The sequence below is a fragment of the Pongo pygmaeus genome, chromosome 8, assembly GCF_028885625.2.
Source record: "Pongo pygmaeus isolate AG05252 chromosome 8, NHGRI_mPonPyg2-v2.0_pri, whole genome shotgun sequence".
Taxonomy (NCBI): Eukaryota; Metazoa; Chordata; class Mammalia; order Primates; family Hominidae; genus Pongo; species Pongo pygmaeus.
In genome coordinates this window covers 119,611,062-119,625,571 of record NC_072381.2, presented here as the reverse complement: position 1 = coordinate 119,625,571, position 14,510 = coordinate 119,611,062, and the positions used below count along the sequence as shown (strand labels likewise).

At 38.1% G+C, this 14,510-nt stretch overlaps 1 protein-coding gene across 2 annotated transcripts in view; it reads right to left on the bottom strand.

Annotated features, from left to right (window-relative positions):
- Window positions 1-1,537: 1,537 nt before the first annotated feature.
- TDRD1 (tudor domain containing 1) overlaps window positions 1,538-14,510 on the bottom strand; it is a 50,777-nt gene continuing 37,804 nt past the window's right edge. For both annotated transcript variants that reach the window (XM_054503844.1, XM_054503845.1), the window contains exons 17-25: window positions 13,663-13,773; window positions 12,727-12,897; window positions 10,460-10,735; window positions 9,818-9,937; window positions 8,585-8,701; window positions 5,055-5,222; window positions 3,975-4,202; window positions 3,318-3,364; window positions 1,538-3,236 (exon numbers count right to left, since the gene is read on the bottom strand). In XM_054503844.1, the coding sequence (XP_054359819.1) occupies window positions 3,144-3,236; window positions 3,318-3,364; window positions 3,975-4,202; window positions 5,055-5,222; window positions 8,585-8,701; window positions 9,818-9,937; window positions 10,460-10,735; window positions 12,727-12,897; window positions 13,663-13,773 (1,331 nt within the window). In that variant the 3' untranslated portion in view covers window positions 1,538-3,143. The remainder of the gene's footprint in view (window positions 3,237-3,317; window positions 3,365-3,974; window positions 4,203-5,054; window positions 5,223-8,584; window positions 8,702-9,817; window positions 9,938-10,459; window positions 10,736-12,726; window positions 12,898-13,662; window positions 13,774-14,510) is intronic.

Genomic DNA, 14,510 nt, shown 5'->3' with positions numbered 1-14,510 from the left:
CATAACATAGCATAATATATGCTAAGTATAGCTGTTTACACTCCCCTTCACAAATATAATGTATAGTTATTTGCACTCTCCTTATATATAAAAGATATCTGACATTAACTTGTGTGTTGAAACATCACTTGAGCAACAGATTACAGAGGGTTTTATGTTCATATCACCACAGCACTTGTTTTAGCAATTTTACAATTAAATAGCTAACAATTAAATTTCTCCAGAGATGATGAAATACATGTGTTTGTCTTTTATTTTTTTGAGACAGGGTCTCACTCTGTTGCCCAAGCTGGAGTGCAGTGGTGCCATCTCAGCTCACTGCAACCTTCGACTCCTGGGTTCAAGCAATTCCCCTGCCTCAGCCTCCCCAGTAGCTAGGACTACAGGTGCACACCACCTTGCCTGGCTAATTCTATATTTTTTTTGGTAGAGACAAAGTTTCACCATGTTTGCCAGGATGGTCTCAAACTCCTGGGCCTCATGTGATCTGCCCACCTCAGCCTCCCGAAGTGCTGGGATTACAGGCCCGAGCCACCATGCCCAGCCAAAATACATTTTTACACCCATTCTATCTCAAAGAATAATTTAAAAGAGTAAATATTCAGCTCTATTTTCACCACAATGAAGTAATGCTTAAGCAACCATGTACATCATTTTTTCCTAATAATGTAACCCTCTAGTTTCTTGCCCTTTGTAACTGATCTGATCTAAAAGGATACTGTACATGTAGCAGCTAAGGGAAGTTGAGACAACTGTTTTGAGTCGTAAGACCTAGTGTTTCAGCCTATGTGTGATTTTGGACAGTCATGTAACCCTCTCTGAGCCTCAGCTTCCTTAACTGTAAAATGGGTCCTACTTTCTTTTCAAGGGTATTGTGAAGAAGTATGTGAGTAGATGTAAAAATGCTTTGTAAATATGCACTACCCAAACACAAGGTATTACACTGTAATCAAATGTAAATAAAATATCTATTTATTCCCACAGTAAGGGAAAATCCAGTTCAACTACTATGCTTTAAATCAAGTTTTCTTTAGAAAGCTACTAAGCCCTGTCTTAAATCTATCAAGAAACAATGAAATTTCACTTTAAGTTTTATGTGTAAGCACTCTCAATATCCTTAGGAAAAAGGCCTATTACACAGATAAGAAGAACATACAGGCCAACCAACTTGGTTAAAAATGTAATGACTTGGTGGCTGGGCGTGGTGGCTCACGCCTGTAATCCCAGCACTTTGGGAGGCCGAGGAGGGCAGATCACAAGGTCAGGAGATCGAGACCATCCTGGCTAACACGGTGAAACCATGTCTCTACTAAAAATACAAAAAAATTAGCTGGGTGTGGTGGCGGGCACCTGTAGTCCCAGCTACTTGGGAGGCTGAGGCAGGAGAATGGCATGAACCCGGGAGACGGAGGTTGCAGTGAGCCAAGATAGCACCACTGCACTCCAGCCTGGGCAACAGATCAAGACTCTGTCTCAAAAAAAAAAAAAGAAAAATTTATATATATATATATATATATATGGTGACTTGGTACTAGGACTAAATTCCAGAAATCCATGTCATTGCATGTTCCTTGATCTATGAAATTAAAATCACCATTAAGTTTAAGATTAGCCGGGCATGGCAGTGTGCGCCTATAGTCCCAGCTACTCGGGAGGCTGACGTGGGAGAATTGGGTGAACCTGGGAGGCAGAGGTTGCAGTGAGCCGAGATCACGCCATTGCACTCCAGCCTGGGTGACAGAGCAAGACTCCATCTCCAAAAAAAAAGATTTTAAGCTCAAACACACAAAACAGTCAGTATTAAGACAATATATTAGAAAGGACTGAAAGTTGTAATAACCCAAAATTTGTAAAAGGAAATATGAGAATCAAGATAGTTGATCTTGCATTAATTACATTTAGCTTATAATTCAGTTGACCTTTCTTAAAAAACAAAGAAACAGTCTATTACCACATGAAAGATATGTTTTAACACAGTTGGCAGTTGGTTCCTACTTGAGAGTTACTACACCCATAAACGATTCATGAAGAGTAATACGGCCAGCTCTTGAACTATTTCCAAACAGTCTAATATAAACTTGTTAACCAATAAAAGTGCACATATTAAGTAAATCAAAGTTCCTTTGCTTTTGGCTGGAACTATAACAACTCAAAGTGGTGAGGAGAGACAACTTTATTCTGAGATTAGAAGTTGTTTTTTGTTGTTGTTGTTGTTTTTATGAGACAAAGTCTCACTCTGTCGCCCAGGCTGGAGTAAAATAGCACAGTCTTGGCTCACTGCAACCTCCGCCTCCTGGATTCAAGCAATTCTTCTGTCTCAGCCTCCCAAGTAGCTGGGATAACAGGTATGCACCACCGTGCCCAGCTAATTTTGTATTTTAAGTAGAGGCAGTGTTTCACCATCTTGGCCAGGCTGACTTCGAACTCCTGGGCTCAGATGATCTGCCCGCCTCAGCCTCCCAAAGTGCTAGAATTACAGGTGTGAGCCCACCACCTCCAGCCCTGATCAGAAGTTCTAATTGGCTTTTAATCAAAAATTTATTTCTGAGAGCCATCTTACAACAAAGGATCCCAGACATTTAAAAAATGGGGGTGGGGTGGGGAAGAACACTGGTTTAAAACTCACCAGTATGTTCTTTAGACACCAGAATCACCACAGCCAAAAGTAGGGAGTATGTTTTGTTTTTAAATGAAAAATACCCTCAGTGCAGCCCACTTTCCGTTCTTGGCCCTTTAGATACCCCTCGCAAAAAGTGCTAAACATATTTACGGCAATGTGCATAAGTGAGATCTGAGTTAATTTCAGATCGAGACAAAAAATCTGAGGCTAAGCTTTATGTCACAAGTTTTGCAAGTCCCTCCACATATCAATAACATAGGCATTCACAAAACCAAATAACAGTAAGGAAAGGCTATTACAACTGGAATACCCCTGGGGGTTCAGTTCCGTTAGCAGTGGCAAAGGAAAACGATCAGATAAACCTACAAAAACAGCAGAAACATTATGACCAAACCTCGGGTCATTAAATCACAAAAATACAGACTTACAATAGGTTTCACTCCGTTAGCTCTATCCTGACAATATGCCTGAAGATGTCCTATTGGTGATCACAGAAGAGGCAAAAACATAAAATTTAACTTACTTAACTTTTTAACAGTTTTTTCATTTCAATAAATTTATTTTGATTGGTTGAATTGTTTAAGAGGAAGAGAAGAATATGTTCATGTTTTTCAACCTGTGGGTGAAAAAGAAACCATATGATTTAATTTCTAAAAACGTTAGGAGTATAATTTCACTTAAAGGAAATTTTACCTACTTGTTTCTGTAACTCTGTGCAGCAGCAATTCATCCTATACATCTTTTCTAAAAGCACAAGAAAAATAAGCCATTAGATAACATATAATGTAAAGAAGAAAAACTTGGGAGTGTAAACATACACAGACAGCTCTCCCCCTTGCGCATGGGTTCTGACTACAAAGACCTGGATGGATCCATTTGGGCTTGGAGATTATCTACTACCGTGGTCTGGATTTGACCACGTTAACAACCCATGTCTCCAAGGTTTTGGCTATCAATCATCTCTCTTTTTGATTGAGGCCAGGTCTGTCAAATATACATCTTATGAAGTACCAGGAAGATGGAATCTCAAAAATATGACTTCTCATTTTGATCAGGATAGAAAGTAAATTGGAAATAAGGAGCACGCAGAATGCCTGGCATTTTCAAAGCTCTTGGTGTCAATTCCCACAGCAGTGCTGACAAGTCTGATCTAAGGACTGTCTGGACTCAGAGGACTGCCTCCTTCAAGGCGGCCCTCCCAGGCAGCCACAGGAATCAGAACCCTGCCACCGGATTTGTGGAGGAGGAGAAGAGAGTATGGCACGGGGAGTGAGGAAAGGTCAAGTCAACTAAATTGATTATCTGTTATTCCTCACACTTAACATCTGTTATTAATAACACTTGAAAAGAATACCTGTATTTAAAGCACTCTGCCTCTGAGGTGTGATGTTTTTTGCCAGACCAAATGTCACCAGCTTATCAGCTACATCGACAGTCCCATTCTCAGAACATTTCTCAACTGACACTGTATGGACATTCTTTGTAATTCCTTTCACAGAAAGCATTACATTCTGATTCAACATGAAATTTTTTAATAGCATTATTATTAATTGAGAAGAGCTTCCATTCAATTCCATTAATCCTGGAAAAAATGGATATTACAGTCTTTTAGTCCCTTTTAAAAAGATAGAATTTAGATAAATTATCTAAGAATAATAAGCAAAAGGCTTACTGGACTTCAGCTGGATTTAGGTGTGTTTTGATGTACTACTGCTATTGCATTACAAAAGACAAATTTATTCAATACATATTGATTGATCACCTAACAAGGCATCAAGCACTAATCTTGGACTAGAGGGCACAAAACGGACACATCTGTCCTTCATATATTCCAACAGAAGAAACAAAGATAATTTTCCAACTCTGAGTCAAAACCTAAGAGGACCATGAAGCAATCAGTATGGTATTATCTGCAAGTCCTCTGCATAAGGACATCAGGAGCGACAGTAAAAAGCTACTTTAAGTATTTTTGTTCACTTTATTCAAATTCCAACTAAGGAGTTGAATATATGCAGATTTATCATTCATAAGGTAGCCAAAAATGGTGTCATGTGAATGCCTTTAGTCCCTAAAGAGAGATGTGATGAAGCAGAAAGACCCCAAATGAGAGGTCAGACACCCTGGTTCACAGACACCGGACACCCTGTTTCACATCCTGGCCCTGCCACTTACTAGCTTAGCCACCAGGGGCAAAACCAAATCTCTGAATCCTGGCCCTCTGAAACTAATCTATAAAACAAAGACTGACTGAGTACAGTTTTTGTAAGAATTCGATAAAGAATAAAGAATATGAAACTTATTTGAAAACCCTTAATATTTAAAAACATTAAGGCAGTTACTGGAAATATCCATTTGATTCAGACTAAGAGCTATGAAACATTAAGAGGAAAAAAAAATACCCAGAAACCTAAATTGGAAAGTGACAGCTGTCTACCTTCAAGTGAACATCTAATAATTTGGAAAGGAAGCGCCAGGTGGCTAGAGGTGATTGGTTGCACTCTGCAAAGAGGCAGGGTTTCAATGTTTCCATAGTCTGCATAGAGCACTTCCACATCAGTGTCTGATGTCCCCAGAACAACTGCACGATACCAAAAATCATCACCTGAAAACAGAATGAAATCTCAGGTAAGAACTTACAGTCAGTGATTCCTCTTACTTTAAGATGGTTATTCATAGTTATATTTACATCACTTAAAAATCCATGCCAAAATTTCTGGTTACAGTTCAAATTAAATACAAGCATTTATCTTTACATTCGTATGAAAAATGTAACAGAATTTTTTTTTTTTTTTTGAGACAGGGTCTGGCTCTGCAGCCCAGGCTGGAGTGCAGTGGCACAATCTTGACTCACTGCAACCTCCACCTCCCAGACTCAAGTGATCCTCTCACCTCAGCTTCTCGAGTAGCTGGGAATACAGGTATACACCACCATGCCCAGCTAATTTTTTATTCTTGGTAGAGATAGTCTTGCCATGCTGCCAAGGCTGGTCTTGAACTCCTGAATTCAAGCTATCCTACTGCCTCAGCCTCCAAAAGTGCTGGGATTACAGGCGTGAGCCACCGCGCCCGGCCAGATTTTTTTTTTTTTTTTAAATGCGTAGAATAGAGAACAAGAGAAAAGACAACAGAATATTGGAAGCTGGAAAGCAGATGCCTGAATGAAAATGATTTAGTAGAGCCATGGTAGCTCAACCAAAGTTGGCAGTGGGGAAGCCAAGAAGCATCCCAGCTTGCATCACAAATCCCCAACCCCTAAGTCTCAACGATTGGTGCTGCTCATTCAAAAGTAGGAGTTAAGATGGAGCTGGAAATGAAGATTGGCCAAGGAAGCACAGTTACTTGCAAAGACATCTGAACAGGCTTTGGTTCATACACTCATTTGCATATAACACCTATTTTTAAAGCTGCTAAAGAGAATGGTGAGCTTTATGTTCCCATGTTTTAATAATGTTGCTACTTGAGGGCAGAAGACTGGAGGTTTCCTCTCCTGAGAGAATGAACCACAGAGGCCATGGACTGGAGAACGTGAGACAGAGTAGACCAGGGAGAGTTTAACACTGGCAGGCAAGCTGTGCACTCCAGGCAGGAGGCCACCAGTCCATGTGACAGCCCATCAGGATGGCGACACTGGGAGTCTGCAGTGAGATGGCAGAGCCAGATCACCCACAGTGAAGGCCACCAGTGGAAAAGCCCCTGCCCACTCTCAAAGCAACTTCCCAGTAACTTCTCAGTGCCCCATCTTAAATACAGGAACAGCATAGGATCACCAGAGATTTGCGGAAAGCCTCTAACATCACAGAGGAGACCAAAACAAAACAGGACCTTAGGGAAACCAAGGCAGGAAACCAAGGAGGAAGATGACAATGAACATTAGAAGACTGACAGTAATATCCTTGGAGAAATGACATTCCACTCTTGAAAAAACAGGGTAGTATTAAAACACATATACATGAAAAACAAAACAAAGAAAAAAAGCTATTGAAATTAAAAATGTGATAGAAATGAAAACCTAAATTTAAAAAGTTGGAAGGTGAAATCGAGGAAATCTCTTTAAGAACAAAAAAGATGAAAGAGAGAAGAGGACATTTAGCAGAAGAGTTCAAATTCAGCATTAGAAGACTTGAAGCTCCTAACAGAACAGAAAACAAAAGCAACTAAAAGCATTAATTCAGGAAAGTTTCTCAAACTGAAGCTCATGAATTTCTAGACTTAAGGGGTCCACCCACTGAGTGCCCAGCAAAATGGTAGAAAAAGAAACACCATACTAAGATAACATCATAAATTTCAAAACAGGTGAGGAGAATACTAACAGTTCCAGAAAGGCGGAAAAAACATACAAAGTTTGTGGAATCTGGAATAACATTAATCTTTTGACCAGAAACACCAATAGCTAAAACACAATAAAAGCAGTGCCTCAAAATTTTAAGTGAAAAACCATTTCCAATCTAGAATTCTATATCCAGGCAACCTATCAATTAACTATTAGGCGAAAGACTTTTTCAAACATGGGAGATAACAGAAAATTTGTCTTACATGCACCTTTTCTCAGCTTCTGGAGGACAGGATCCACCCAAATACTGGAGTAAATCAAAAGGGAAGTCGGGGATCCAAAAAACAAGGTGGGACGAAGGAAGAAGAAATCTAGCTAACACAGTGTGGGGGGCAGAAACGCTGTCCAGGAAACAACAGGGTCAGGGCTGAAACGATCTCAGCATGGTGAGGAAAGATCCAGGATATCAGCTCAGGTCTGGGGGACAAGCAGCCTGTACAGGAGCAGACTGAAGGCTGAAGATGCCTCCAATACGGTAATAGTTGAGAAAGTACATGTTGTGTTCTTTGAGGGAATTTGCACTAATGCAAAGCACTGGAAATAATTAGTGACCGTCTATAGAACACTAACAACAACAAAAGTGGCAAAAGAGAAGGTAATTGTAATACACTACACAGCTCAGCTGTGAACAGTGCTTATGCAGTCCTAATGAAGTAAGGCAGAATACTTATAGAACCAAAAATTGTGATTTATCCTGGGAAGAAAGGGCAAGTGTAGATCCAGTTCTCATACAAAAGAAAAACAAAACTAGTGTGCAATATCTGCAAGACCATGAAGTTTGAAGGTTCCCAACTTGTGCTCCCCAACAAAAACAATTTGGTGCCCATCTAACCACAAAAATGCCTTTGTGAGAGGTTTGGGATCCAGATGGGGGGTTTTGAAACGCCACTGGAGCCCAAGATTGAGGAAGGCTCTTTGAGAAGGCAGGCCCGTGCCCCAGTGGCAGACTTTCAAGACCTTGTTCCCAGCTACTGACTGAAAGCAGCCCTGTCCCCAGGTGAACTCAGCTCTAGCCCCACGTGGCTGCCATCCTGCCACTAGCCACCTCTGCCCAGGGACTGGCAGGAGCCATGCTTATCCATGCCCCCAGTAACAGGCCTGCCAATTGGACCTGACTGTGGACCATGAAGCAGCACTGTAACCTGGCTCCACTCCCACTTAACCTTGATCCAGAAGCAAATCCAAGTGTTATTAGCATAGGAAATTTGTTGAAATGAGATATTAAAACGGAGAATGATCAAAGTATACCCTCATCAATGAGCCTGACTCCCTGAGGCATTTCATCCTTCTTTTAGTACATTCACATATGGAACCCTATGAATTCTTTGCAACCCCTCAATAAATAAATGTAATGCGACTGATCCACTAGAATAGTGTGGTTATCTCAAGCTGGTTATCTGTAAGTACTGACAGATTTGTAGAAATCTACCTATATCCTTGCCTAAAAATAATCTATATAGAATCGAAAAGCTGAATGACCAACATATGAATTAAATCCACAACACTGCCTTCCTTAATTTCTCTCCCTAAACCAAATGAAATACGTAGCTAAAATACCAAAATCTACATAGTATCATGTAGAACAAAACAGACTAAATACTTTTCCTCAAATATCTTCCCTAAAAGAACCTTACTTGTGTATTTGGCACAGCATGCATCTCCAATTCTTGGTCTATAGGGTGGTCGACTTTTCGGAGCATTGCAGTATTCTAATAATTCAGCTGTCAACATGCACAGCTTTTCCTGATTTTCTAAAATATATAAAAGCAATCTTTTGTGAAGAAAATTTCCAAGCTACTATTAACAGTATACAAAAGAATGGCAAGTCTAATCAATCCAAAAACCCTTTGTGTATTAAAATATACATATTTAAAATATATACATGTATATAAAATATACATTATACTTGAAAATAAATATACCCACTATTGGTTGCCATTTGCAGAAGGGATGCAATCAATACTGGGAGGGGGCAGGGAGGAAGCCTCCGGTGGATTAACTGCTCGATCAAGGTGGTTATACTGGTTTGTTCACTCTGTGAAAACTTATTAAGCTGTATTTTTACAATTGTTTAGTGTACTTTTCAGTGAGTGTTATACTTAATAAAATTATCCTCAATAGCATTTCCAATTCATCATACAACATGTTGTCAGGATCAAATAACCCTAAGATCCTGCTTTTTAGTACACAGAATAAAGATCCTTTTGTAGTATGAGAGAGAAATTTAAGAGCAGTTATTGGCATTACCACAGTTCTAACTTTGAAAATTTGAAACAAAAGTTTCATTTTCTCAGCTTTAAAGGTGCCTGCAAATTATTCTAAAAAGACAGCACTCAGCTTGCACTAACTCATCTTCAGATACTACAAGGATAAAGTCATATACATTTAAGAGATTCCTTAACTGCAACTTCCATGAAACAACGAAAGGAAAATTAAAAATAAATTTTTATATGCTACTTTTCTTCAAGATTCGTTCTAGCGTGAAACATTTCTCTACGTCTCTAAGGTATAGTAAAGCTATGATTATGAATGGATTACAAAGTCTTTTGATATATCTAAAGCAGTAAATATGATTCAATATAGATAATGTGTTTTTTAAACAAGAAATTATACAGTAATTAAGGACACTTTTGTTATAAAAAGCTGTAGACCAGGCTACTGGGCAGGTAGGTGCTGACTGTAGTAGGGCTTCCCTTCATGTTCCCACTAGTGTTTCATAACTAAATTTGCCTTAAGTGTTATGATCAGTTCTTCCTTAAAACAGTGAGCCTCTTCTCCCCTTCATTCCCAAAGGAATTCAAGACCAGCACTTTCGTTTTACAGTTTAAAAGATGAGCATAAATATGTCTCAAATTTTGGTTTCTTACCTGGCATCCCTTTTGGTAGAGCATAAAACAAGTTTGGGCTTATGATTTCTAATACATTTGCTTGTATAGTTTTATTCACTGGCAATTCAATCGTCTTCCATTGCTCAGCTGAAGAGGTAGCTGGAAACATACAAAACACAGGTCACACACGGAATAAAAAAAATTTACCGTTGTTTTCCTCAGTAACATATTTAATTCAATCATTTGTTCATCAATTGATTATCAACATTTCCAAATCCCCAAAATAAAAATCTGTATTTTTTCGCAAAACAATCTGTTCCATTTGAGGGATTTTGTGGGCAGTACAAAAAAGTTCAGTCTACAATGAAATTCTTCAACTATTACACTCCTGTAGTATATTTCTGTATATTTCCATCTCTGTCAAATATTTAATAAAATTCTTACAATTTACTCAAGCTTCGAAGTGAGATATCTCTGTATAATATATGTTTATCTGATAATTACATTGAAATGAATGTTTGTTCAATAATTTAATAATAATACAATTAATATTAACCTACTAATCTATGTCTGTGAAGCGTATCTCCACAGGAAAATTGTCATTTATGATGGAAAAATTTTCATAGTCTCTGAGAGCAAAGAATAACAAATTTAAACAAATAAATGGTTTTAAAATGTTACCTTGAAGTCCCTGTACATGAACTTGAAGCTCATGTTTAGTAACAAGTCTGTCATTTGGTAAGTCTTTATGTGGTGGAGCAGATTTCAAAACCACATGTTCATCTATCAGAACATCACTAATGATTCTGGGATAACGAGTGGAGAGATCGGTGAGTTCAACTCCTATCCCATTTTCAGTGACTTCAACCACTCTGGCTTGCAATTTTATCCCAGCAACACACATCTGGAATCTTGTTATGGCTTCTTCAGACCAATGTTTGTTTCTAGACTGTATATCTGGAAAATAAGGACAGCAGTAAAAGGAATCCTATGAACAAGTTTCATTTTTGCTTTAGTAGTACCCAGGACCAGGTCTTTGCCAAGTTTACTTTCAGGTCAGCAATCCTGAGTATCTCCAATATTCAATTATACACCTACATCCTGCATGCCTGACTTAGAGATAATAAATTTGCTAATACACTACAGGGTTTTAGGGGGCTCAGGATCTTTCCTTACGTTCTCTGCTAACATATCTTTACTGGGCCTTTTCCAATAGAAAAAGGAGTACTGTTTTAGAATTCACCATCATGTTCTGTTATGTATAAAATCATGAGTTAACCATTATGCTGGTAGAAGATGTCAGCTGCTATACTGCCACCTTTGTGGATAGTTTTCTAATAACTTCAAAATGTTTTTCATTATGTAAGCAAAAATTATTTTTCTTGGATAATTTTGGCTTACACCCTTGTTTTCTTAGCAGCGATTTTCAAACTTGAACATGTATCTCAATCACCTAGAGGACTTGTTAAAACAGAGACTGTGGGGCCCTACCCAGAGTTTCTAATTTTGGTAGGTCTGGGTCTGGGGTGGGGGCTGAGAATCTGCAGTTATTAATAAGTTCCCATGTTGATATTGCTGGTTTGGGGGCCATAATTTAAGAAGCATTGGAATAAAATATGGTAATTAAGAACAATAATCTGGGCCGGGCAGAGTGGCTCATGCCTGTAATCCCAGCACTTTGGGAGGTGGAGGCAGGCGGATCACCTGAGGTCAGGATTTCAAGACCAGCCTGACCAACATGGAGAAACCCCGTCTCTACTAAAAATATAAAAAATTAGTTGGCCATGGTGGCACATGCCTGTAATCCCAGCTACTCAGGAGGCCGTTGAGGTAGGAGAATCGCTTGAACCTGGGAGGCAGAGGTTGCAGTGAGCCAAGATTGCGCCATTGCACTCCAGCCTGGGCAACAAGAGTGAAACCCCATCTCACACACACAAAAAAATAATAATTAAAAAAAATAATTTGAAACATATTATAAAATAAATAGAAACAGATTAGCAGAAGAAATAAATCCATCTATGCTGCCTGACTTTACCACTGTTCACATTTTGGAATTCAACCATCCACAATTTTTATGTGCAGATGTCCAAAATACACACATGCACATATACACACATTCTCTTATATATTCTATTATAAAATTTTTATAATAACCGCTACTATAGGTATAATGCCAAGCACTGTTAAGTGCTTTATATTTTTCTCTTAACAACTCTTTGAGGAAGGTAGGAATAATTTCCAGATGAGGAAACAGAAGCACAGAAAGTTTAAATAATTTGCCTAAACGTCTCAGACAGCAAGCAGCAGTTGGCTCCGACATCTATTGTCTTCATCACAACACACTTTTATAACCTGTTTTCTTCACTTAAATCATGAACAATTCTTCATATCAATAACATATATTTAACATCATCTTAATGACTGTGCAATAGACGCTAAACATGCAGAACTCTCAGTGCCGGCCCCTGTCCTAAACCTTCATTTAATCCTCCCAACAACCCTACGAAAGAAGTACTATCATTATCCATTTTATGGATCATTTACCCAATCCACTATTATTGACTATTTATGTTATTTTGCCATTATTAACAGCAGTGTAATAACTATTTTTGTAACCTACTCTGTGCAATTCCCGGATTTCTCTGGGATAAGTTACTAGGAGCAAAATTACTAAGTCAGAAGGTATGAACGCCGGAGGTTCTTAAGGAATCCTGCCAATGCCTTCCAGAGGATCGTACAGTTTTTACTCCCGTGGTCAGTAAAGCAGCCGTTTCCCTACTCTGACAACACTGGACGTTTTGGTTAATATTGTAAGTAAATTTCTAAGTTTTATAATATGAAGCAGGATCTTCTAACTCACACAAAATGTTAACATTGTAGATATTAACACTTGGATTATATGACCCAAGTATTAGAAAGTTGAGAAAGTTTCTTATTGTATACCGTACCTGCTAACCGGCACCGTATTCCCTGAAAGGGAAGGTTTAAAAATGTTGATGATATCATTCGGAGTTCATCTGCAGTAACTTCTTCGATGTTTCCATAATCCACAAAATGTACTTTAACATGTCCATTTGGTAAGATTTCCTTGACTAAAGCACGATACCAATTACCATCACCTAGGTTTAACACACAGTTTGTGACATGGAACATTTCCTTTCTATCGACACTTGAAATGCTTATCTTGAAAAAAGCCACCCTTTGTCTAAAAGTAGGTAATAAATTTGCTTACTTTCCCAAATCATGCCTTTCATTTTTCAAAATTCAAAAATCTCCAGAATGAAAGAATTCTCAAAATCTATTTTTAGACTATCTCCACAATGTATAGTGCCATACTTTTACATTTGATATGAATTAAAGATTTCATTCATAACCTATCCAATAAACAGAATGTGAAGGTGAAGATAAGACTTGAATATACTTGTCAGTTTTAGAGATGTATAATACTCGCAGCACTAATGGCTCAGATTATTTTACTTGTATGTGGTAAAATAATGTAAGTAGTAAATGGTAAAAAAAAAAAAATATTATAACGAAGATGTCTCAAATACATTTTCAAAATACTGTAAATACTTATAGTAACCAGAAGAAACAATGAACCTGCCGTGAACAGCTCTTCCACGAGCTAACTTATTTTAATATTACCAGAAATTCTGGAAAGAAAAGCATTAAAATAATGTTTAATAAAGTTTAGGCAAGAAAGCATCACTTGGAGGCTCCTTGTTACAAAGACAAGGAAAAGCACATGACATCACAAGCATTCATTTAGTCTTGGCTGGGAAAAATGTTTGCTTAAGCATTAAGAAAATGTGCACTAAAAATAAGGGTTGAATGTTAAGAAATATAAGGTTCTGAAAGTCAAGATTACATCAATTGCAACTTACCTGCAAAAAAAGCACAACAAGGTTGTCCTATCTCTGCCTTGAAACCATTAGGTAACTTCTGCTGGCAATGTTCTGCTAATGACTTGTTCAAATCATTGAGTTTCTTTAAAGCTGAAAATAAAATACACATAGGATTAAAAAATTAAGAACATATTTAAAAATAACATAAATTTTCCTTTAAAGTCAGAAAATGTGATTTTTATGATAAAGACAGGTACCTTCCTAAACTACTATTAAGTCTACCCAATGCTTTTCCTTATTAAAAAACAACTGGGCAAATAAGTTGTTATTTAGTTAATACTTTCAATAAACCCAACACCAACGATTTACTGGGCAAAAAGAAACAATTAGAGCATGATTATCAGTACACTAAAGCATGAACTTTGCAGGGAGAGAAGAAAACAGCATACAAGCCCATACAGAAGCTACATAAAAGCTGTCCTGAAAGTGACTATAATCAGTAAATGGATGGCACAGGTAACGTATAAGAAGTCAGAGCTCATGAGCTCTACGTGCTGGAGGTTTCATAAAGAAATTCAAAGTACATCACATTTGAAGGAGAAGGTATTTCCAGAAGGAAGACATGGCTCTCAGACAAAGGACAGAATTATGAAATCAGGCAACCAAAAGTGGGCAGCAGGCTAGCGAAGCGCAGAAGTGGAGAAGTGGCCACTGGAGACAGACGTTGGAGCTGTCCCTGCAAAATGCAGACCATGGAGAGCTTCTGAATGCAGAAGGGATCTAAACCACTTAGTAGTAGTAAAAGAAAAGCAAATGCCTTTTAAGAATGTGACAAAGGCTCATTTACTAAAATGGAAAATAAATTCTAATGTTTCAGAAGTTTCCCC